Here is a 24,655-nt window from a genome sequence, read left to right on the forward strand (position 1 = left end):
AAATAAGAGCATCCCCAAAGGTCTTGTAGGGGTTCCCAGTCTTTTGTAGTAAAGACAAAACATCAATGAAGGATAAGTGGCCAACTGCCGCTTACATTGGGATTGGGAATGTATTATTAAAATAGTTTGATAATTTGATAGTTGGTACAGTATACAGTTATTTATGATAATTTGAGAATATTATGTAGATTTCACAAAACAAAGTTTTTCGCATCACAATCATTTTTTGCTAATCTGAAGTAAACTTGTTATAAAGTAATACTTTTTATAAATGTATTGATAAATTAGTAAAATATTTTGGATTACCATGTGCATTATACTGTCACAGTATCACTCTATTAGACTGTGTATCCTGGTAAGGCCTATCATCATCGTTTACATTTTGATCTCCATATTTAGCCGATGGTCGTAATGTTATGCCGAATCATTGCCTCGGTAAAATTTTCAGTGTTTTTTTAGCTCAGGTTTTGTAACTTAATTCACTCTCTCACCAACACCATCTCCAGACCAGGAAGGCCATTCAAGAAGCTTGGCGGCCGCGGTCGAAGGAAGCGCTCTGCGTCGGCCAACTCTTCATCCAGTTCATCCTGCGATGGTTACCCCGGCGATGACCGGCTGCTCTTCTCGATGCGCGAGGACGACGACCTGACCCAAAGCAGCCTGCGTTTCAACAACAAGACCAAGGGTTTGATCGACGCCCTCACCAAGTTCTTCACGCCATCACCGGAAGGGCGTAAGGCGCGACAGGAAGTGGTGGACTACTCCCAGCAATGCCGCATCCGTAAGAAAGCCAGCCGCAAGGGAGATGGAGATGACAGGGCGGGTAAGGGGAAGGGGTGTTTTCTGCTGTTTGCAATAGCTCTCTGTAGCTAAAAGCAGTAATTTAATACAGCACTAACCCCAAGAGCTTTTTTTTACAAACTAATTGGCTTGAAGCATACTAACAAACATATGCTGCACAGTTTATTCATGCAATGCCTTTACCAAACCTAATTACACTGCTCTACCCACTCGGCTCTGCCATCTTGATCTATAAACTGTGTGTTTAACTAATGATATTCAGTCTCGTACTGTATCTGGAAATTGCAGAGCAGTGCTAAAAAGGCTAGCATTGATTTATTATATTTCTTTTGCTTGAGAAAATGTTTGCTCATGCATTTAAAACACTCCAATTTTAGAGGACACCTGCAGTTGTGCTTCTACTAGATCCCAGCGCACACTGAGAGATCAGAAGTATTGACAAGGCGATTAGCTCTGTTTAGGCCAATGGTCTCTTACTGACAATAGTTGGATCCACAAGTTCTTAAGTCTATTAGTGTTTGACACCCCTCCCTCAGATGTCTATCACTCGTCCCCTGGTGGCTTTATTAGTTAATTAAATCAATGTTTCTCAAACTGTGGTACAGGTATCACTAGTGGTACATGGGCTTTCTCTTAAGCGGTGAAATTTGAAATTTTGTTCTGGGTTTTGTCTCGAATTCAGACCTTCAGACTTGGTCTAGACATAATTTTGTGATGCTTTTACTGGCTTGTTTGCTACTACGCCAGAACTATCTATCTAGTCTCTTATTTTTAATTAAAAGTCTAGCCTCAAGTCCATTTGCAATCTGGTACTTAAAAAGCCCAACATGTTCTATAGTGGTACTTGGTATGGGAAAGTCTGAGAATCACTGAGCTCAATAACCTTCTATGTGAACCATGATGTTTTCTGTGGCAGTGCATGTGTCTGTCTGCACACTGTGGCTGTAACATCACTGTAAAAAAAGAAGAAAAAAAATCAATCGTCAGACATCTTGGCTCCCTGTCTAGAGAGCCTCTCACAAGACTCTTGCTAATGGTGACTGTGTTTTCCAATCCCCAGACAATCAGGAAGGCAGCGACTGGCGTGACGAGGATGATAAACTGCCTGGTCACGAAAATCTGACAGAAAAAGACATTGAGTTATTCAGACACATCCAGGAACTGGCGCTACAGGTGCACTAAAACGCTTCTTATTGTAACTTCTCACATACAGCTAATATAGCATTGTATATCTACTTGAGGTCACATGATTGCAAAGTTTGAAATGTGTGTTCTATGTGAATGTTTTTAACAGTTTTTAAAAAGGGTTGTACTTTTTCCAGCCCAACACATGTGTTAAAAAAAATTTGTATGCAGATGTACCGATGGTGGTAATTATTGATTTCCAATAGGATACCCATTTCTATATAGTGCAATGTTGTATTTTTTGTTGGATGTATGGAAGTTGTACTAAAGCACTAGTACCCAGCATTGATTTTTGCAAAGTAGCAGTACTTAATGCCCACTAAAATGGGTGTAATGAGATTATCACACTACAGTTAGTGCATCATTATTTAAATGGCAGGAGTAAAGTGTGTTGCAACAATGAAATGTCCCCTTAACTGTTAAGTGCTAAATTTGGATTGGTTTAGTTTCTGATTTTTTTTTTTATTCCTTGCACATTGCAAATACAGAAAGTCGGAGTGACTGGACCACCGGATCCCCAGATGCGCTGTCCCTCAGTCATAGAGTTTGGGAAGTTTGAGATCCAGACATGGTATTCATCTCCATATCCACAGGAATACAGCAGGTAATAAGATTGAACTCATTATTTATACTTATTACCAATACTAATTGAACAGTAAATGTTTGTTTATACACTTTTCATCTACAAAAGCTATAGCAATTATGTTTGAAATGTATGCTTTAAATCAAGTCTATTTACTATAGACTTGTAATGGTGTATTTAGAAGAAATATAAGGATACTAAGTAGACTTCTCTTCCTTGCTGATCAGGCTTCCAAAGCTGTACCTGTGTGAGTTTTGCCTCCGCTACATGAAAAGCCGCAGCATCCTTTACCAGCACATGAAGAAATGCCAGTGGTATCACCCTCCTGCCAATGAGATCTATAGGAAGGATGATGTCTCTGTATTTGAGGTAAGATTTGTCACCAACAGACTTTATAATGGCGGTGTATTGGTGAAGTGCTTAGCCCTCAGAAGTTGTGAGTCATCTTGCCGAGCATGTTATCCCTATGTCTTGACATCTTTTGAAAGGTTGACATGTATCATGGTTTTATACAAACTGCAAGGCGAGTCCGGTGCGAACTTTGAATGGGTTACTTGCAGATTGCAGACCAACTACCTCAACTGCGGTGCGGCTGTGGCTATAACATATATGACCTAAAAACCACACGAGACCACTGTGGTGTTCGCGAAAAATAGACTTCTTGCGGATTCTTTCTGCAGACCCGCACCTCACCCGGACCACCACTCACACTCTGATGAGTTCAATGTGGCAGTGTGCATTGATTTCAATGACTTTCTAAGTCTTGTTGCATGAGTCCCATATTGCATTGCACTGCACTTGCAGTCAGTGTACACCCTGCATTGAGATTTGTGATTTTCCCCATGTGTTTGGTGTCTCCTATGTTGGATCAGTTAGTGTCTTGTTTGCATGGTTGCTGCAGCTCTTGTTTCTTGGCTCTGCAGTCCATCCTCGACTCGGAGAGGTGGCAAGCTGCCAGACTGATGCCTCCCTTTTTTCTCTTTTGTCTCTTTCTCCTCCTCCTTTCCAATAGCCCCAGTCTCTCGAGATGCAGCTTACAGTCGGGATCATTGCCCAACACTTACTTTTACACTGGTTTGCTGTGGAGTGCGTCTGCTAATCTGACTGCCTCATTCTCTCAACAGGTTGATGGAAATGTGAGCACAATCTATTGTCAGAACTTGTGTCTGCTGGCCAAGCTGTTCCTGGACCATAAGACCTTGTACTACGATGTGGAGCCTTTCCTTTTCTACGTCCTCACACAAAATGACAGCAAGGGGTGTCACCTCGTTGGATACTTTTCTAAGGTGGGACTCAATTTCTGCCACGTTTCCTGTAGTTGTCTATATAGTATGGGCTTTGAAACACACATGTCTGAATTGTATCTGTTGAGGGTTCAGACTTGATCTGCCAAACATCTAAATTTGATCATTTGTAACATTGTGTTTTCTTTTTCTCTCTAGGAAAAGCACTGTCAACAAAAATACAATGTGTCATGTATCATGATTCTTCCACAATACCAGCGCCAGGGCTATGGACGATTTCTCATTGACTTCAGTAAGTTTATTTGTTAATTTTGTTTGCCACCATTTTCCCTATACGTTTGCAACAATAGTTATGTCTTGTTACAGGCTATCTGTTGTCAAAGCGGGAAGGCCAGCCAGGATCGCCAGAAAAGCCTCTGTCTGACCTTGGCCGATTGTCTTATATGGCCTATTGGAAGAGTGTTGTGCTGGAGTGTCTACATGAACTGCGCGATCGACAAATCACCATACGCCATCTAAGCAAACTAACTGGCATCTGCCCACAAGACATCACTTCCACCCTGCACAGCCTCAACATGCTGGAGCAGAGAGGAGACAGGTAACAGACTCGTCAGGATTCACATGTAGGAGGTTCTTAGTATACATTTAAGGGCAGATGGCAAAGAACTAAACTGGGAATGCAGTCAAAATCTCCTTGGAGACAAGCAAGTGACAGTCCTATCATAAAGATCAGACTGTGAGACAAGGTTGTTTTTGCAGAATGGTGCTGGTACGACGGGAAAAGCTGGTTTCAGACCATATGGCTCGCCTCAAAGCCCGACCACGGCAGCTGGAGGTGGACCCCGAGTGTCTGCGATGGACTCCAGTCATTGTGACCAACACAGTGGTTTCTGATGCAGAGGGAGAGGATGATGACGATGATGATGAATCTGACAAAAATAAACGCAAAGAGGTAACATTAGTTACATGTAGTGGGAATGAATAGTTTTTTGTTTATTTTTGTTATTAATAAACAATTATTATTTACCATTATAGATCAAGCCAAATCCAAAAGGCACATCAATGTCTTGGCACATGCGTCAAGCCAAGAAAAGGGAGGATGAGGAAGAAGATGATGAAGAGGAGGATGAGGAGGAAGAGAGAAAAGGTTTTCTGGGTTTTCCCATCGGCCAAAGTTCCCCAAACTCTGCTCCAGTCCGCACCACCCCAGTCTCTGAACCTCAGCGTCCTGTCGCTCCCACCAATGGAGAGCGGCGACCCCGTGGACGTCCGCCCAAAAACTGGCCATGGGGCAAAGCGCGAGATGCTCATCCGGGACGCCCTCCTAAGATCCGGTCCGTAGATGATGAAGATGAAGAGACTGAACAGGACAAGACCCTCGGCTCTGCCAGCAGCCCCCCATCACTTTTCTCTCTGGACAGACAGACAGACACTGTACCTTTTCACAAACTGGGAATGAGCAGTCACTCCATAACCCCCTCCAGGAGAGGCCGCCCCCCCAGAAAAAAGAGAGGTCCCAAACCCAGACTGAGTGAGGGGCCTGGGGACAGTCTGGGCCAGCTGTCTGGAGTCCCCAGGCTGGGTGACACTTCTCCCATGAGGAAAAGCTGCTTTAGTGAGAGCAGTGATGAAGAGGAGGAAGATGATGAAGATGAGGATGATGAAGACACGAGGGCATGCTCTCCTCCGATGCTCACAAAGCCAGCCATGGGGCTCAAGTGCAAGGTTGGTCACAAAACAAATTGAATACAAAAGTTAACTTCTTTGTTGAATTTGTGACATTGATTTGTATCTATTGTTTTTCATAGAAGCCCCTAAGAAAGCGGCGTTTTCGCCAACGTAGTCACCCCCACAGCAGTGTGGTGACGGAGACCATCTCTGAGACCACCGAGGTCCTGGATGAACCCTTTGTAGATTCAGATTCTGAGAGGCCTATGCCCAGACTAGAGGAGGAAACACCATTTGGACATCCACTAAGGCGATATCCTCCAGCCCGCTCTGCTCTACGCTTATCTGACCCAGGACCCAAACGCCCCCGCCTCAGTCACTTCACTGACTCTGAAGATGATGGTACTCATTGTCAAGTTATAAATCTATATCTTTCCTGGAACAGTCTTTGTCTAATACCTTTCTTGTTTTCTTTTTCAGAGCTTACCCCAGTCCTGAAGCCTGTCTCTATCCTCTCTGCGTCCCCCACTGACCCTTCTAACCCTGACGCACCAGTCAAAAAGAAAAAAGGCTGGCCCAAAGGAAAGAGCCGAAAACCTCTGCACTGGAAGAAAAGAGGGCCAGGCAGACCTCCAGGCAGTGGGGCCAACCAGCGGGCCGCTGCTGAAAACCAGAGTGGGGATCCCCCACCACCTAAAATAAAGATGAAGCCCGGCCGCAAACCCAGAGGCTGGTACCTGCAGAGAGCCCAGGAGGAAGCAGAGAGGCAGGAGCAGGAGAAGGAGAGGCGGAGGCTTATGGACCAAATGGACAAGGGCTCCTCTCTGGAGGAGCGCAGCGCCAATCGAGCGTGTCGGGACAACAAACAGAGAGACTCGGATGAAGAGGACGATTATCTCCCTAAACCGGTTGAACAGAAAGTCCCCAAGAGGAGAGGCAGGCCACCCAAAAACCCTGCCCTCCGGCAACCTCCCCAGCCTACCCCAAAGCCAGCCCCCACCTCAGAGCCTGAGGAAGAGGAAGAAGATGAAGAGGACGATGAACAGGAAGAGGACAAGCCAAGCCGCCCCCCGTCCCGCCCTCTTCTGTCTCCATCCTCTTCCTCGTCCACGCCGGGACCCAGAGCTCCCCCTTCTAGACCTCAGGACACTGAGGGGGACCGTGAGGAAGATGAGTATGATGAAGAGCGGGAGGAGGAGTGTAGCAGCATGGGCCGCAGAGCAGCGGTCACACCGGGCTCAGGCAGCAGGCGCAGTGATGACCACGATGCCGACGATGAAGGGGATGGGCACGTCGATGACAAGAGCAACAACAAGAAACGTAAAGGCCCAGAATCTGATGAAGAGGAGGAGGAAGAAGAGGAAGAAGAGGAGCCGGCCTCTCGCGCCAGCTCCCCTCCAGTTAAAGAAGAACCTCAAGGAGAAGCTTTTTTAGACATGGAGAACAGCGTGGCCAGAGAATACGTCAGCAAGCAGGAGGAGGAAGAGGAGGAGGAGGCTGAGGAAGAGCAGGCTCCAAAGAGCGGCCCATCCTCTGTCGACCCACAGCAAGATGAAAGGAGGCGCAGAGAGCAGGAGGAGTCTGCTGCAGCCGCTGCAGCTGTGGAGACTGTTAAGGCCATGTCTGTTCCATCAGAGCCTATGGACCTCCCGCCTCTGCACGAAGACAAGAGCGTCACGCTGTTGATGGAGCCTCAGCACCCCCACCCAAACCCCCCAGACCACCACCCCCACCACCACTCCAATGAGCTAGACCTGGAGACCGTTCAAGCGGTCCAGTCCCTGACACAGGGGGAAGCCCAGGAGGAAGAGGCTGAACCCCACCCACACCACGGGGCGTACCAGGACTGCGAGGAGACCCTAGCTGCCTGCCGGACACTGCAGAGTTACAGCCACACAGGGGAGGGGGAAGAAGAGGCTCTGGCTTTGGTGGAGGATTGTGGGCCATCACAACACAGCAGCCCTATGCCCAATCCCCCCATGCCACCTCTGCCCAGTCAGTCAGTACGCTCAGTTACCAGTCCTGGGCTGCCTTCTGCCATGATGGACACAGCACCCACTGGGCAAAGGGGGAGCACCCCTGGTCCAAATGGAGCAGGGGGGAATAACGGCAGCACTGGAGGAGGGTACACTCAAATCACCCCAGAGCACCCCAGCTCTCTGTCTGCCCCCTCCCAGCAGAACATGGAAACGTCACCAATGATGGATGTCCCGTCAGTGTCAGACCACTCGCAACAGGTGGTGGACAGTGGCTTCAGTGATTTGGGCAGCATAGAGAGCACAACAGAGAACTACGATAACCCCAGCAGCTATGACTCCACTATGGGTGGAGGGGGCAACGGGACAGGTAATGGGGGAAGTGGAGGTGGCATTTCGGCCACTGTGGCTGGAGCCCCCACTGCCTCTTCATCTGCCCCATCGTCCTCCAGCTCTGCACCACCCTCATCGTCCCAGTCCAATAGCTGCTCCTTTGCTCCAGCCCCCACCCTCAACTCCTCCACCGGGGCAGGAGGGCAGCTCACCATGGGCAGCTGTAGCCACATCCAGCAGACGGGTCAAGGACCTAACAGTGGTCCCAGTGCCAATAATGTTGCAGTACCGCAGCCCCCACCACCTCCTCCTCCGTCCAACACTCCCGGCTGTGGCATAAAGTCTCCTCAAAGTTGTGGTGTTCTAGAGAGACCACCCAGCACCAACCAGCAGCAGCAGCCACAGCCCCAAAAGAAGGTTTCACAGCAGCCTCCTCAGCAGGCCCCCAACTCCCAACCTGCAGCCTCAGCCCCACCACCTCCTCCACAGCAACAGCAGCCCCTTTCCCAGTGCAGTATGGGTAATGGCTTTGCCTCTACACCAATGATCATGGAGATCCCAGAAAGTGGTGGAGGAGGGGGCAGAACACTCTATGAACGCATGGGTCAGGACTTTGGCACAGGGGGATACCCCCAGCCCTCTGCTACCTTTAGCCTGGCCAAACTGCAGCAGCTCACAAACACCATCATGGACCCTCATGGCATGCCATATTCCCACTCTGCATCTGTCACTTCCTATGCCACCAGTGTCTCCCTGTCCAACCCGGGGCTGGCCCCATCTCCCCACACTCCTCTGCCCCAGGGCCAGCCCACGATGACCCCACCTCCCAACCTCAGCTCTGGCTCCATGAACCTGGGCTCCCTTCAGCTGCAGTGCAACATGCCCACCACAAACATTGGTCTGGCCCCCCCACCGCACACTCAGCGGCTACAGGGGCAAATGGCCACTGTCAAAGGCCACATTTCTATCCGCTCCAAAGCCACCCAGCAGCTGGCCCCAGCCCCACACCAGCAGCAGCTCTACGGGCGCAGCTCAGGGGCTGTGGCCATGCAGGGCACCCCACGCACTTTGGCCGTGCAGCGAGGTATGATGCCCAACCTCATGCCAACACCGGCCCCATACAACTCCATGAACATGGCCCCCCTTAATGCTATGTCAGCAGCAGGGTACAGAATGCCCCAGCCTATGATGAACAGCAGCTATCATGGCAACCCTCCTTACATGAACCAGCCTGCTCAATACCCTATGCAGATGCAGATGGGGATGATGGGAGGACAGGGTTACCCACAGCAGCCTATGCAGCCCAATCACCACAGCAACATGATGTACACTGCTCCTTCACATCACAGTTACGCTGGTGTCCCAAAGCAGCCACCGTACATGAGCAGATGAGCAAAGGACTCGTGGTGGAATCGGAGTCAGAGCGGGTTACTCGTGTACTCAAACGTCATTACTCCTGATCCCTCTGCACTGCCAATGCAGGCACGATAAAGAGGAGAGCAAAGGAGATTAAGATGGTCCTAGGGTTTCCTGTTTTTCTATGTTGTCATTTATGTCCTTTTTATTTTGGGAAGATCTCCCCTCTCCCTCCAGCTGTGGGAGCAGTTGTCAGGTTAGGGACTGGCATGTGAACATGGACCTCAGTAGGGTGCTGTTGCACCAGGCCAAACCTGCAGCTCTCTGTAAAAGGGTTTCGCTTGTGCTTCCCTTATCCAGCACTATGGAGGAGCAAGGCTGGACAGACAAAGGGGAAACTAGGAAAAAGACAATACAGGAATACCTTACTTTGTCAGACTGCTTATGAAAAAGTTAAATGACTATATTCAACCATGCACACAATCTTTTAATTGATATAGGAAGCCTTATCTTAAAAAAGACAATGAAACATTGTAGACAAACATGTTTTGTTCAATTTATTGTTGACTTATTTTTGTTGTTTTTGTTCATCTTAAATATTAGTGTGCAGTCCAGCCTCTTAAATGCTTTGGTCTTTATATATGTTGCATTCTGAAATGGCTCTTGCTCACAAATATCTGAATATCTCTGGTGGCTTTTCGCCTTGATTCCTAAAATCTTGTGCGCAGCGCCTCAGTGTCCGAGGTGAGGCTGAGTCTTCCGGGATGGACCGTGTTCTACCAAAACACACAAACATGGAGGAGTTACTGTTTATTATATGTCCACGAGTAAAACAAGTAGCATTATTTTCCACTTTGTCAACACAGCATTTAGATGTAAATATTCTGGTACTTCCCAATATAATATTCAGTCATACATACACTCTTTGACTAGCCTGAACCAATCGGGGGCATGTTCAGAATATCACACTCCACTGACAGTGTACAATGTCAACCTTTATAAGTTATGAGGATGCTGATCAAAATTTCATGTGACGGCTTTTATGGATAGTTATATTTGATTATAACTGACCACCATTCTACAGTATACATTCAAGTGTTACTGGCCCAAAGAGGTTGAGGACTTTTTGAAAAGTGTTTTGTTTCTAAGCTGTTTTTTTTTCTATATGGCAAATTCTGCACTCCTATTGACTAGAGAAACAGCAATGGCAGATATCCTTTTCATAGATATCTAAATGCTGGATCTAGTGCACGGACCGGCCCCCAAAGGCACTGGTCAGAAGCAGGGTCAGGGGCAGATTTGGAGGTCCTGTTGGGTTGAGGGGTTCAGAAACGTGAAGCAGTCAGCCTTGACAAGTATTCAAAGTTGAGAGGCGATTTCATTTTCTGACCCACCATTGCATATTTTGTGTGTAGGCTTTGGTTATTTTTGTTTTGTTTCTTTCTGAATTTTATCAGACGGGGCAGCTTTCTTTTATGACACAAGCTGACTCTTTTTGACTTTAGAAACCAATTGTAGAGAAAATGTTTTTCTATAATATAAAAGGAAATTCTGACATGATATTGGTACTGTCATTTTTTTTTCACTTCTGTTTCAGGAAAAAAATTACATATTTTTTAGCTCGACTCTTGGGTAATAATTACTAAGAAATTCAAAATCTAAAAAAAAAAAAAATACCACTCACTATTAGTGACTTTCAGATGCCTTTAACCTCTCCATTCCATCTCATCTCTAGAGTTTTTCTATCTTTGTGTAGTATATTAATGCTATTTTAAACAAAAGGACTACAAATATCTAAAGGTCACTTGGCATTCTTTTTTTTTACTTGTGTGTGTATAGGCTGACTTCCTTACAATTACAAGGCATGTAAAAATGAGCTCAGTATATTTCTGTCTGTTTATATCGCTTCCCTTTTTGTATCCTTTGTAATTGTACATGTTGCGTTGTATGCTAAGAGAGGGCGCAAAATAATGAGGAGGTATAAGCCGGGCACACAGTGAAAGTTGATCTGTGCTTGGCAGCCTCAACTCTACTCTGTTCATGTATGTATTCCATCTATTTGTTTTTCTTTCTTAGCAAGTACTTTCAAAGAAGTCTGTACATTTTAACATAAAATGAAAATAAATTATGTTGAGCCATTTATGTTTCAATACAGTATCTTTTTTAATATAATAAACTATAGGCCAATTCCTAATTATGTATTTTCCATTCATAAAACGTGTTGAAGCTGTTCAGAGGAACGCATGTTGACTTGACCTAATCAATTGCGATATTACACAATCCAGCAGTTTCTCTAGAAATGGTTCTTTCACTTTGTGTCCACTAGATGCCGCTACTAAATCAAACACAGCTTATATTGTCAAAGAAAAAAACACAAAAAGTTATAATGCGCATTTAATAACTACAAGGGAGCCTAATGTAACTCTTAGTCACCTTATTCCCCTTTACACAGGCCTATGCATTACAAATGTGAAAGTGGGAAAGCTAAACCATGGAATGAGCTAAACGGGCATGGCTTGATTAGGTTCTCTCCAAATTGGGTTCTTACTACATTTTTACTATACTATATGTACTATATTTATAAAGCGTCAAATGGAGTATTATTGTAGAACAAATATAAAAGTAAACCACATAAACTGAAAACTGGCATTGCAACAAAATGTCAGACGAGCAACATTTTCTAGCCAATCATTTCTGGTGTTTACTGTAGCTATCACGCAGCTGGCCAATCAGAATGGATCGAATTACAACAGCTTCCGGATAAGAAACCAATCGCTGCACTGAAGGGGCGTGGCACTGTGAGAATGGTGGCTTCTGATTGGTTGAGCTTCAGACTCTTCCAGCCTCACATCACGATCTGTACCACCTAACGGGAAGCAACGACGGCGGCTTAATCTTTAATTGGAAAAAAAAGGTGAAAGGCGAGGCAAAACTGTGAGAATTGCCCTCGGTAAGTGCATAGCAAAATATAAATATGTATAGCGAGGAGTAATAGATGCATATCCTGCGTAGTTACGTTGATTTGGGGCATTTTTATCCACGTACGGTGAGAATGGGCTTTTCCTCTTGTCATGGGACTAAAGGAGGTGGAGGCAATGATGGAGCATCTTTCTCCGTATAACCCACAAAGGCCTTCAGTTTATTCTCAAATCTAGGAAACTGTTCTCAGTATTCATTAGGATCATGTCTATTTTACTTGGTTTTGTTCACCTGTAATAGTAATTCGATATCTTGCATTTTTAATGACTGTTCCGGTGTCGTCTGTCATGGAGCTATTTGTGGACTAACAAAAGTAGCTGAATCGTGTAACTATTTTCAGGAAAATACAAATTTGATCGTGTAACTAAACTGGTAAAGATATATCACAAAGCATGCCAAATATTATAACCTGCATTACCACTGGTTAATAAACTGTAGTTTATAACACATTATAAGCTGATAAACTAGTTTACAAAGAAAGGTATTGGTTGTACCTAATGAACCTAATACATTTTTTTTTTTTTTTTTTTTTTTTACATTTTTCAGTTGTAGGCATTTTGGTATACAATTGAACTGTTTCTTTATTCTGTGAAAATAATCACATAAACAGTACAAAATTTGACTTATCCTGAATAGTTTTAAAAGATTTAGATTTTATCAGAACTAATATAAGACCACATTGTAACAAAGTGCTGAAAATGTGAAAATTAAAGAATTTCTATTAGATTAGATTTAGAAAAATGAAAAATAATACAAGTCAAAATTTTATATCCTTACTAAGGCTGGGTTCATTCATTTCATTTTCTTAAAAAAATAAGTTTTTCATTACACTAAAAATGTTTTGTAAACTATAGAAAAGTGTCAAAACTAAAAAGATTGTATTCAGAAATGATCATATTTAACGCACTGGCCATTGGGAAAATCTTTCATGGGTGAGATAAAACAAACTATTGGATTAAACAAGCAGCCCTGACATTTAATTTGACGTTAGTTACTGATTTCAAAGCAGTCAGTGCTGCATGGCCCTGTAATACACTTTGGTGCCTGTGAACTGTGACTGCAATGAGCAGCTTTTCTTGCATATTCAATGCAATTTCCAATGAAAGAAAAAGAATATAAAAATCTATTTTCTTCCAAACAAATTGACTTGAACTTCAGATTTGATGAGTTGATTTAATTGATTTTTTTGCCTAGTCCTGATCCTTAATATCTAAATTTAATTTGAAATGTTAGTATTATGACAGTAAGTAACACTGCCTTAAAATCTCAAGACATTTAAAATGAAATGTGCTAAAATGTCTATATTTGTTTAGTCTAATCCTGTGATTTTTTGTCACCCCCAGCCACAGCCACGATGATTCACAGCCTGTTCCTCATCAACGCCTCGGGGGACATTTTCTTGGAGAAGCACTGGAAGAGCGTGGTCAGCCGCTCTGTTTGTGACTACTTCTTTGAGGCCCAGGAGAGAGCCTCGGAGCCAGAGAATGTCCCTCCTGTGATCCCCACCCCTCACCACTATCTCATCTCTGTGCTCCGCCATCGCATTTACTTTGTAGCAGTCATACAGAGTGAGGTGCCACCACTGTTCGTCATCGAGTTTTTGCACAGAGTTGTTGACACATTTCAGGTATTTCACACGACATCACAACATTCTATAGGCCTTGCGTTGAAATGGGGCAGGCAAAATGTGTATCGTTATCTTCTGTCTCCTACGTGACCTGATCATCATTTACCTGCTTGCTTCCATAGAGATGTTTTTTTTTTTCCTCGAATGTCCTGCAGTATACCGATACCAATGACCCCTAATAAAAATGATCCCATATCTTATGAATCTTTTTTTTTCTTTGCAACTATTCTGATGCAGCAAAAGGAAGTGCTCATTTCACATTTGTTTTTTCCAGGACTATTTTGGGGTCTGCACAGAGGCTGCTATCAAAGACAATGTGGTCGTAGTCTATGAACTTCTTGAGGAAATGTTGGACAACGGCTTCCCACTGGCCACAGAATCCAACATCCTCAAAGAACTCATCAAGCCTCCCACCATACTCCGGACCATGGTCAACACTATTACAGGTATACACTCAACGTGTCTGTCCATTATTGTTCAAAGTATCAATTTAAATAGGAATTTTAAATATGAAGTTGTACAATGAATTACCAATTAGGTTTTATTCTTCTAAAAACATAATTAGCATGCAAATTTTCTCACTTTTGGTAGTTAACAAACATAATAACTATGGGCCTGTATTACATCTCTTGTTTCTTCATGATTTTTTATCGTTGTTAACTTGTTGTTCTTTATTGTCAAATGTACAGGCAGTACAAACGTGGGTGAACAGCTTCCCACTGGTCAGCTGTCAGTGGTGCCATGGCGACGCACTGGGGTCAAATACACCAACAATGAGGCTTATTTTGATGTGGTTGAGGAGATCGATGCCATCATTGACAAATCAGGTAATGTATGAAAATAAATTTGAATTAAGTTGATCTTTTATTACTAATGAATTGGTGTAATTCTGATAATCATTTATCTAACAGGATCAACCATTACAGCTGAAATTCAGGGAGTCATTGATGCCTGTGTTAAACTCACCGGCATGCCTGACCTCACACTCTCATTTATGGTGTGTGCTCAAACTTATATCTTGGCTATTTCCACCTTTGTAAAACTTTAAAGTTCCCTGTAAATGGTTGAAGAATACATGCTCCTTTACATACAGAATAAGGATATTACTGTTATTCTGTCGGTGATTGATTGCAGAATCCTCGGCTGCTTGATGATGTGAGCTTCCATCCCTGTGTGCGGTTCAAACGCTGGGAGGCCGAGCGCATCCTCTCCTTTATTCCTCCAGATGGAAACTTCCGATTACTTTCCTACCACGTCAGCTCTCAGAAGTGAGTGCCATTATCAAAAAGCATCATGTTCAAAATTTAGACACGTTTTAAGTAGAAATGGGAGTTCTTCTAAAGAAAAACAATGATCAAAAACATGTTTTACATTGTACCAGATGCGGTTATTTGTTTACATCTGCTGTCTTAGCTATAATGAATATTAACTACAATTGTTAAAAATCTTATAATCATACAGACTGCATTCTATGTACATTTTAAATCCTTCTGTACTCAAGCTTAAGTTCTTCCTACAGCAAACTAGGAACCTTTTTCTTGTAGCCATATCATATACATTTTCATAACATTTTTTTCATAGTAGGATAATGTTTTTTTCAAATGACTTGCTTGTTCATTGTTAATGTTCATTGTCCTGCTTTTATGCCATTGATTCCTGATGGTTTCTGCTTCTCCCTCCAGCCTGGTGGCCATCCCAGTGTATGTCAAACACAACATCACGTTTCGCGAGGGCAGTTCTCAGGGCCGTTTTGACTTGACTCTGGGCCCCAAACAGACGATGGGGAAAGCAGTGGAGGCTGTTCTCGTCAGCAGCCAGCTCCCGCGCGGCGTGCTCAACGTCAACCTCAACCCCTCCCAAGGAACATATACATTTGATCCAGTCACTAAGGTACTGATACAATAGAACCGCAGCGGTATGTTTGCACAAGGGGTGGAGAGATTAAAAAGTGAGCTGAAGCCAACCTAGTGGTGGCAGGATATTTAGAGTTTATGTAGTGAACAGAAGAAATGTTACAAGGACAATTGAAAATGTGCAAAAATGAAATAATGTATGTATACATTAAGATCAAGAACATCAATAGATCTGGCAACTAAAATATTGCATTCTTTGTGTAGTTGCTGTCCTGGGATGTGGGGAAGATCAACCCTCAAAAACTCCCCAGCCTGAAGGGCAGCATGAGTTTACAGGCTGGAGCTTCCAAACCAGACGAGAACCCCACCTTCAACATCCAGTTAAAAATCCAACAGATGGCCATCTCAGGTACTACTAGTTTTATTTAACTCATTGAAATGGTATTATTATAGAAGTACTTGTAAGATACTTATAAAGGTAAAGGTCGATGGCAGCAGTGCATGAGATCTACAAATGGTTAAATACATTTTCATTGGTCAGTTTTGGTCATGCTGTTCTTGTAACCACACTGCACATTTTATAGTGATTAAGATTCTTTTCTGGTTATTTGTGCTGCAAATGCTAACATGTTTCCACATTGTAGTTATATTATCAACTATCAAGACTTTATATCTTTTACATACAGGGCATTCAATTGCAGTTTGACATAATGGCTTTAAGAAACAGCATTTTTCTCCCATCATAGTGTTTTCATTTTCTATTTCTCTCAGCTGATGATCACCTGACAGTCATAGTCTATATGCCTTGTTATATTCTACCACCAGATGGCAGCAAACACATGAGCATTCATGATGATGATCACATGATTTCACACTTGATAATAGATTTCAGTCCTGGATCAAATATATTACTGTAAATGTATATTACTTATTTCAATCGGCTCAACATTGCAATTACAAGCAAAAGATCTTAAAAACTTTGCTAGTAAGTTGACATGCAATCTCACTTATTCTTTATTGATTTCAATCAGGGCTGAAAGTGAACCGCCTGGATATGTATGGGGAGAAGTACAAACCCTTCAAAGGTATCAAATACATGACGAAGGCGGGCAAGTTTCAGGTCCGGACGTAAAGACTGCTGCCACTGGGCCAAACCAGCCGAGGACAGAGGCTTGTGAGGGGAAAGTGGAGTTCCTGTGGTTTATGCATTTGTCTATTTACACTGGACGCTCCATGTAGCAGAGTGGACCATTTCACACCGTGAATGTAAAAACAGCAGGCCAATATTAATTCAATACTGTAAGTAGTATTTTGTTTCACATTACGTCCACTAAACCAGCTTATTGGTAAATGTTTGTTGCTTTATCAGTTAAAACCAAAACATTCCCATTCTCCAAAAAGGTGGTATGAGGTTGTCTGTCTATTATGGTCTACCAGCATTTCCAAGTCTGCTGTATGTTTGATTTATAGGTGTGTCTTCAAATGCTTTATTCTTTTTTTGTTTTTGATGTGAATATGAATGCATGGTCTCCTCAGTGAACAAACCCAACTGGTCCGTCCTCTTTTTATGTTCTCTAAAATTTGTTTGTTCTTGCTACTCTGTTGCTGCACCATCGTGGCACTTTTCCATTTGATACAGAGGGATTCTGATGGCCAGACTACTGACTGCAGTTTGTGTTGTTCTCATTGTATCTCTAAGAATCAATCCAATGGTTTTCCATAATTATAATGATAATGTGGCTGATGACAGTACTTCTTCCTTTATAGTGAGACCCTGTAGGAAAACATTTCAAATTATTGATCTTGTCGCAACACTGGATTCAGCACATACAAGAATGTGACAACAAAGGCATCTTTTTGGGGAACTTTTTCCATGTGCTGTGAGGAATCTATATATAATGTAATGTTTCTATTTATATTTCTTGGTATAAGTAGTTTGATCCAAATGCTGTTTTAACACTTCTTTTAAAGTGCAAATTCTAAACTACACAATGACTATTTATTAATTCATTCCTTAATTGTACTATTTTAATTGGCATAATTATATACAAATCAAACTCTTTCATCCTATGTTTGTTATATTTTGCAACGTAGTTTTTCTTTATACTACTGGAACTCATTTAGTTGATATCACCATGGCAGATGAGTTTTTATTTATTTTTTATTTTTTTCAGAAGACAGGACATAATTTTGTTTACATATTATTGTTGAAACATGTCCACCAACGCATTTGTACTATTTGGAAATAACTACTGATAAAACATTTATGAAGTGGACAATTACCCAGAATCTGCAGGAGAAATAGAGAATTGTGTTTTATTTGTGTCTAACGGCCTCCAATGGAGAGTGATACAGATAAATAAAGATTTGATGTGTTAAATCAGAGTTGGCATTATTTTTGTCCTGTACACTGGAGTGTTTTTAGCCTCCTGATGGGGGCGTTGTTGCATCGCCACGAATATATTGAAGACGACCAATTTAAATAGACTACCAGAGGACGCAAATCCACAACATCTGGTTTAAATCCCATTAATATCTATTCAGAAAGGAATCAATCTCCATGCGTGCTTTAAAGTACAATTACGCACACTTTTACGCACGGCACAACGGGGCCTTAGTGTAGTTCTTGGTTCTATCAGAGAGCGCCAGAGTTGTCCTATAGATCCATGGAGTGGTCTCAAATGTCCAAGGGCCATTCCTGACCACTACTGCCGCGTCAGGTCACGTGGTTTTGCGTGGCCATAGCTGGACGAACTCCACTCCATAATTTACTAATGACTTAGACCCCTCCAAAAACATACTACCTTTTCCTCACCCTGGGCCCCCTCCCTCTCGTGCACACCCCATCAGCCTAGGCCACACAGCAGCTTCAAATCACTCTTGAAGACTTTTCCTTCAACTTCCCTCTCCTGGACGGGTTTAAAAGTTCCGCATTTGCGTTTTGTTTTTTTGGCGATTTAAAAGAAACCAAGCAGTGCGTCTAAACGATCAGAGACTTTTGAAGACTTTCAAGCCTCAAGGGGCCGTATTGGGGAGAAAAAAAAGCCTGGGGCCAACGTGTCATCGCTGTGGTAAGTTGTTACGATCAGTGCAATAACTGTTGTTTTAAATGAGAATATTTCCACTGTTTTAATCCATGTGCAAAGTGCATGATAATTTTATATCCATTGGTTATGGCGTAGCTTTATGAATTTTGTAAATGGAAAGTAACCCGTGCCACATAAGTCGTTAATTAACAAGGCTTCACGTTCTTGAAGTTGGTGTGTGCATTAGCGCGTAATTACCACATTTCAATCAAGAAGTGTGGATTCACGCGCGAGAACGTGCCGTTTGTGTCACTCAGCAGCAGCAATAACATGTCCACGCGCACAGTGGCTCCTAATGGATGTGTGTTGTGTTGAAAGATAACAATCCTCCTGTAAATGTGTCTGTTTTATCTGATGTGAACTAGCTCCCGCTGTGAGCTTTGAGTCGCGGGTTTGGGGCATCCCTGTCACCAGCCAAAGCTGGCGCTTGCTCACTTGTTGAAGCGCAGCCATGAGGGAAACGTGGCTTCAATCTGATTGGTGCCTGTATTTGGAAGTACTGGTAACACTGCAGTACCTTTAACACGTGTTATTTGTAGCTGCTTCATGTTGGCTTCGAAGCAGCAGAAGCTGACCGTGTGTTGAAAGTTGGCTTCTAATATTTGTTTGTTGTTTTATGTCGACATAGAAGGTCTAATTTAGCTATTAAAACCAATGCCCTCTGGAAATAACTAAAAAGGGCATATTTTGGGCAAAGCCCAGGTACTTAAGTCCGGAATTCAACTGTTGAACACGCGCCTTTATTGCCATATTTGCAGCACTTGGTTCCCTCTCTTCAATTCAACCACACTTTCTCGATCTTTTTTAAATTTTGCAATTTTGCAGTGGGGTCACGCATGACTCATCGCCTCTTAAGACTGAAACCCAACCTACACGTTTGCTGTACGTGCATTACGTGCACGTCAATTGTGGAATAATATTGTATTTAATGATCTAAGCTATGCTATTTCTTCATTATTCTTTTCAAATAAGCAAGAAACCTACTGAATGCCAATTTATTTATCACTTAAGCAAATTCAACTATGCTTCATCTAGATTATTTGGATTTCTGTCGGTGTCTATGTTGGCATCTATTTATACAAACAAGTGTATATTTGTGTTTTTTTTAAATACAATTTTAGTCTCAAATAAAAGGGAATAATACAGATACCCAAATTAAAATATGTAAGCATTATTAATTTGCCTGATGTTAGATTAGCTGTATGTTTCCAGGTTGGCTGGATTGAGTTTATTGTCCACATATTACTATCAGAATCCTTTCCACAAAATCATAGTTTTTCCATTTGTATCTTTTTTTCCTTGTTGCCCAAAACCTCTCCAGCCATGTGCGATAATTCCAGGCTGTGGCAGAGATCCGGCTGGTTTGCTTTTCTTTGCACAATTCACTTTATTGACGGTTGACTGGAGCGTGTGACCACAAAACAAAGAGGAGCTGTCGCTGGCATCAACTTTTCTCCCCCCTCTCTTGTGCTGAGGGAGACCCAAGCCCTCCTCCCATGCGCCCATGTGGGGTCTGCCATTAGAAATCACAGTATCTTTTTCTCAAGTGGCTCACGTCAGGCTGCCAGGGCACAGCGCCAATGGGACGGTGCGGGCTGACAGCTGTGTTTGAGAACCAGACAGTATCCAGACACACACTGGGACTGTTTGGGTGGACTAAACCTGAGCACATGACATGAATGTAATTATAGGAATCAGTAGTAAACAAAAGCCAGTGGGAACATGTAGAAAGATAAAATGTGATGAAACTATTTTGAATGCAACCAATTTGAAACCCCTGCTTTCATTGTTTTGGATTTTTTGGGGTTTGGCTAAGTATATTTTATTGCATTGATGTGTGCTGTCATTTCCATAAAATTTGGCATACCTTTTAGTCCTGGGCACTGTTCTTTACACAATATTCTCCTCCATTAGGGCTTGGAACTGACACAAAGAGCATACTGGTTGAACATAATTTTCAATGATTCCTGTGTGTTTGAAATTTTAGAGGGAACAATGTGATTAGTAACCATTAAATGTAGTAATATTTAATTCAATGTCCATTCAATTACTATTTAAAGTCAATATAGAAAAAATAAGTTACTAAACCAAGAACAAAACTGGGACAAAAATGTGTAGGACTTTTTTTGTCAAAGGAAAGTCAAAACGCAACACCTAAAGACTGATTCGCTCACATAACACTTCAGTTCATTGTACTAACTTGATTTTAAATGTCAATTGTGCCGTAGAACTCACTAAAGCTTTCTCTCAACAGATTTTGTCTTTTTTGTTTACAGATATCTTTGACGTTGGGCACACATTGCCTTGAGTTCCCAGGCCCTGTCGACACTAGGGTGGACCTGCAGCCATCCGTCAGAGGAGCAGTGAAAAATGGACTTTTGGGTGAATGTTACCTCCCCAGCTCTCCCGGGCCGCCCATTTGACCAAGAGCACAAAATACATTTACATTTTAGGAAAGTTAGTGACTGCCAGTAAGTTGCACAAGACGCAATTTGTCTTTTTTACTGATACATCGTGACACGTGAATGAAAAGTTGGCATTTTTAACCTTTTTGTAAACAGTTGACTCAATCAAACAATAAAAGCAACAATGCCCAAACCAAGAACTGGTCCAGGGCCACCTCAAAAAGACATTTATGAAGTCTCCCTTGATTCAGAGTCTGTGCACATGCGAATACCTTCCATAGACAAGACCTCTCCTCTCAGCAAGTTTATCGAGAGTGAACACCAACAAGCTGGCCTGTACTCTCTGCCTTTATTCGATTCTTCTTTGGATATATCTGATGGCCAAAAGAAAAGAAGGAGGAAATGTGGCGTTTGTGGACCCTGTCTGCTCAAAGCTAACTGTGGGACTTGTGCAAACTGCCTCAACAGAAAGACAGGAAAACAGATCTGCAAACTGCGCAAGTGTGACAAGCTCAAGAAGAAACGCAGTGACTGGGAGGTGAGTTTAAGTTTATTTGTGTTTTGACGTCTTAAAAAGTGCACTGTGTTACTTTTCTGATGGGTCTGCCACCTGCTTGTCTCATTGGAGATGACATTGTGTTGCTTGGAATATTTCACAGTATAGCATTCCTCATACATACCTTGAAAATTATGCATGTTTACTGTGACCAGGGTAGTCTATCCACAGATCTGACCAGTAACTTGGCCTGGTGGCATAACTTGCTTGTCTCAGGTAGATAGATGTTTAATGCCTTACCATAGAGCATTGTCTCCATGGAAACAAGCTGGTGGCGGACACTCCACCAAACAATAAACTAGTTACATAGTGCACCTTTAAGATTGACTCCATAGAAAATGTGTTTGTTGTAGGATTGTTAGTTAGGTTAGGTAGTTATAGGATTTACTAAGTAGTCTAGACTGTAAAGTATTACCAAACAGTAAGCCAGTACTTCCAGTAGACAAACTTATAACAAAGCTTAATTTTAATTGATCTTCATAATTATTATGGCGCATGCAAAACCACTAACAGCAAAGATGAATAAATTACAAAATGAGCTCTTAAAGTTTAGGAAAACTGTATATTTGCCATTTATGACAAATCCCCCCAAAAAGTTGATTTCTCCACATACTTTACCAATAATGCTATCACTTATTTGCCATTTTATCATAATTCATGTTTTTGACATTGCTGTGTGCTCACTCAAACATCCTGCTTTTGGGGTCCAGAGCAGCTACAAACTTAAAGGCACTACTTCCTCTCCTCAGATTCCTTGTATATCATGTTTGGACTTGCTTGTCCTCTAGCTCAGTTTAGTGGGAAGGGTCGTAATATGTTTAGTGTACAATAATCCTGTGACACTTTGTAGTTGCTGCGCTCTGTAGGGACATAAAACACAAAGGCATTGATAGGTACAGTTAAATGCTAACAAGATGCTACCATTTGCAGTTTTCCCTGAAATAAATCCATCTATTGTATAGTTTTGTTGTTCATAATTTGCGTAATATCCGTCATCAATTGACACTTGTAAGTTTGATATCCTCCTCGTATTATAATAGCCTGACTTATAGTAGAATGTAGAGCTTCAAATAAGAGTCCCTCTTGATGTGATATGATACACATGCAATACATGGCTCATAATACAAGAAGGTAATTGATACAGCAGTGCACAGTATCATTACTGTATCACTGATGTATTTATATTTAAATATTTTAGCACACCCCTAGTAGAATGGTCATAGATAATACAGCTGTGTATTCAGAATGGAATCAAATGCCACTTGTATATGTGCCAGGGCAGATTCAAATGTTGGAAATCTGTTACCACAGTAACACTTGAAATTTATTGAAGTAGAGAGTTGGATACAAAAGTGGACTGCAACAAAGTATATAAAAAGTCAAACCTTTCAGCTCTTGTACAAGAGCGTTGTATGTTTGTTGATTGCAATACCATTTTGTGCAACAAATTTGGACCCCACAACTTCAGATACCCTTATGGTGTATTTATTGTTTTCTATAGACTTACAACATTCCAATACCGCATTTGTTACTAGGCTATACTAACATATTTTGAAGTTTGATATATTGCTGAAGTGAATATAGACAATAAATGATTATACTTAAACTAGTTTATGCCACTGACCCAAGAGCAGATTCAAACCACAAAAACTATTTTAACTGTACAATATTGTTAAAAATTCATGAGCTGCAATAAGAAAATAGCAGAATTAAACTCTTTAGTACTTAGTTTGCATCTGTAATGAGTCATAGAAGCTATAAATTGAAATTTGCAGCTTAAATCTTAACATATAACCAAAAAGTAATAAACATTGACTTGTGACAGGCCTATTTGTTACCAAAAACATCTAAATCTAAACATAAATATTTGTAGTTTTCTTCTGTGCTAAAACTATTTCATGAATGGCTCTTTTCTTGAACCTAACCTGTCTTAAAAGACATAAGTTTGTGAGAGAGCTGAGTACATACTGGTCAGTCTGGTTGCAGGTGTCACTAGGATGTTCTGTGGCCACTTTATATTGTTTTAAAGCATGGGTCCTGAGTGGACGGTGTATTTGTAAGGCTGGGAGCACCACTAAACGGCAGCAGTAAAGAATTCTTCTAGTTGCCTGTGCTATGACCTCTGACCTCCCCAGCTTTGATTGAGGAGTGGGGGTTGACCCTAGGCTATTTTGTGTGTGTGAGGTTACAGGGGAGTGGGCATGTTGGAGGAGAAAAGGCGAAGAGAGAGAGGCATGTTTTTAGACCCCTGTGTGCGTCGAGGGTAGCGCACATGCATCAGGGCAGAGGGTTTAAAGGCTGGGGGAGGGTCGGAGGAGGTGCACAGAAAAGATGCAGCAGTGGTGTAGTCACTAGGCTGTGTACAGGCCAGGAACCGGAAATGGATAAAGAGTGGACACTAGCTAATCCTTCATGTCAGACAGCAAAACAATACTAACAATACTGCATTATGTATCATTGAGATGAAGCTGGGGGACGCCATGGAGATGTAGCGAAATTGTGCAAACAATAGCCTATATAATAGCTAGATTATAACAAGTTCCACGAGGTTCAGAATTCTTAATTTCATGCATGGAAGCAAGATATTTGCTAGTTCTTACATATCATTGCTTTTTTATACCTAATGTAATCCAAACCTACACTCATCTACTATTTACTATACTCATCACACGTGTGTGTGATGAGAGAGGGCAAGTGTTTTTTAATTTATATATATATATATATATATATATATATGCACGCACACACACACACACACACACACATATATATATATATATATATATATATATATATATATATATATATATGTATATATATATATATGTATGTATATATATATATATATATGTATGTATATATATATATATATATATATATATATATATATATATATATATACACATGCACGCACACACACACACACATATATATATATATATATATATATATACACACGCACACACACACACACACACACACATATATATATATATACATACA

The 24,655-nt window shown here is 42.0% G+C and overlaps 3 protein-coding genes across 4 annotated transcripts in view; all 3 read left to right on the top strand.

Annotated features, from left to right (window-relative positions):
* The window catches only part of kat6a (K(lysine) acetyltransferase 6A), a 30,274-nt gene extending 18,990 nt beyond the window's left edge, over window positions 1–11,284 (top strand). Inside the window, exons 7-17 of one of the 2 annotated variants that reach the window (XM_033972715.2) lie at window positions 507–823; window positions 1,862–1,974; window positions 2,475–2,590; window positions 2,797–2,938; window positions 3,694–3,855; window positions 4,012–4,105; window positions 4,180–4,411; window positions 4,573–4,765; window positions 4,849–5,538; window positions 5,622–5,883; window positions 5,962–11,284. In XM_033972715.2, the coding sequence (XP_033828606.1) occupies window positions 507–823; window positions 1,862–1,974; window positions 2,475–2,590; window positions 2,797–2,938; window positions 3,694–3,855; window positions 4,012–4,105; window positions 4,180–4,411; window positions 4,573–4,765; window positions 4,849–5,538; window positions 5,622–5,883; window positions 5,962–9,182 (5,542 nt within the window). In that variant the 3' untranslated portion in view covers window positions 9,183–11,284. The remainder of the gene's footprint in view (window positions 1–506; window positions 824–1,861; window positions 1,975–2,474; window positions 2,591–2,796; window positions 2,939–3,693; window positions 3,856–4,011; window positions 4,106–4,179; window positions 4,412–4,572; window positions 4,766–4,848; window positions 5,539–5,621; window positions 5,884–5,961) is intronic. The other variant, XM_033972716.2, reaches the window with a different exon arrangement.
* A 703-nt stretch (window positions 11,285–11,987) lies between these two features.
* On the top strand, window positions 11,988–17,987 carry ap3m2 (adaptor related protein complex 3 subunit mu 2). The gene is made up of 9 exons (XM_033972718.2): window positions 11,988–12,096; window positions 13,469–13,752; window positions 14,027–14,198; window positions 14,442–14,579; window positions 14,664–14,749; window positions 14,887–15,020; window positions 15,435–15,642; window positions 15,870–16,014; window positions 16,637–17,987. The coding sequence occupies exons 2-9, from the start codon at window positions 13,480–13,482 to the stop codon at window positions 16,735–16,737; spliced, it is 1,257 nt and encodes a 418-aa protein (XP_033828609.1). The 5' UTR covers window positions 11,988–12,096; window positions 13,469–13,479; the 3' UTR covers window positions 16,738–17,987.
* Window positions 17,988–21,457: 3,470 nt separating this feature from the next.
* The window catches only part of tet3 (tet methylcytosine dioxygenase 3), a 43,041-nt gene continuing 39,843 nt past the window's right edge, over window positions 21,458–24,655 (top strand). Inside the window, exon 1 of the mRNA XM_055224152.1 lies at window positions 21,458–21,634. The gene's annotated coding sequence lies outside the window, so the exon portion shown is untranslated. The remainder of the gene's footprint in view (window positions 21,635–24,655) is intronic.

This window comes from Periophthalmus magnuspinnatus, chromosome 9 (assembly GCF_009829125.3).
Source record: "Periophthalmus magnuspinnatus isolate fPerMag1 chromosome 9, fPerMag1.2.pri, whole genome shotgun sequence".
NCBI lineage: Eukaryota > Metazoa > Chordata > Actinopteri > Gobiiformes > Gobiidae > Periophthalmus > Periophthalmus magnuspinnatus.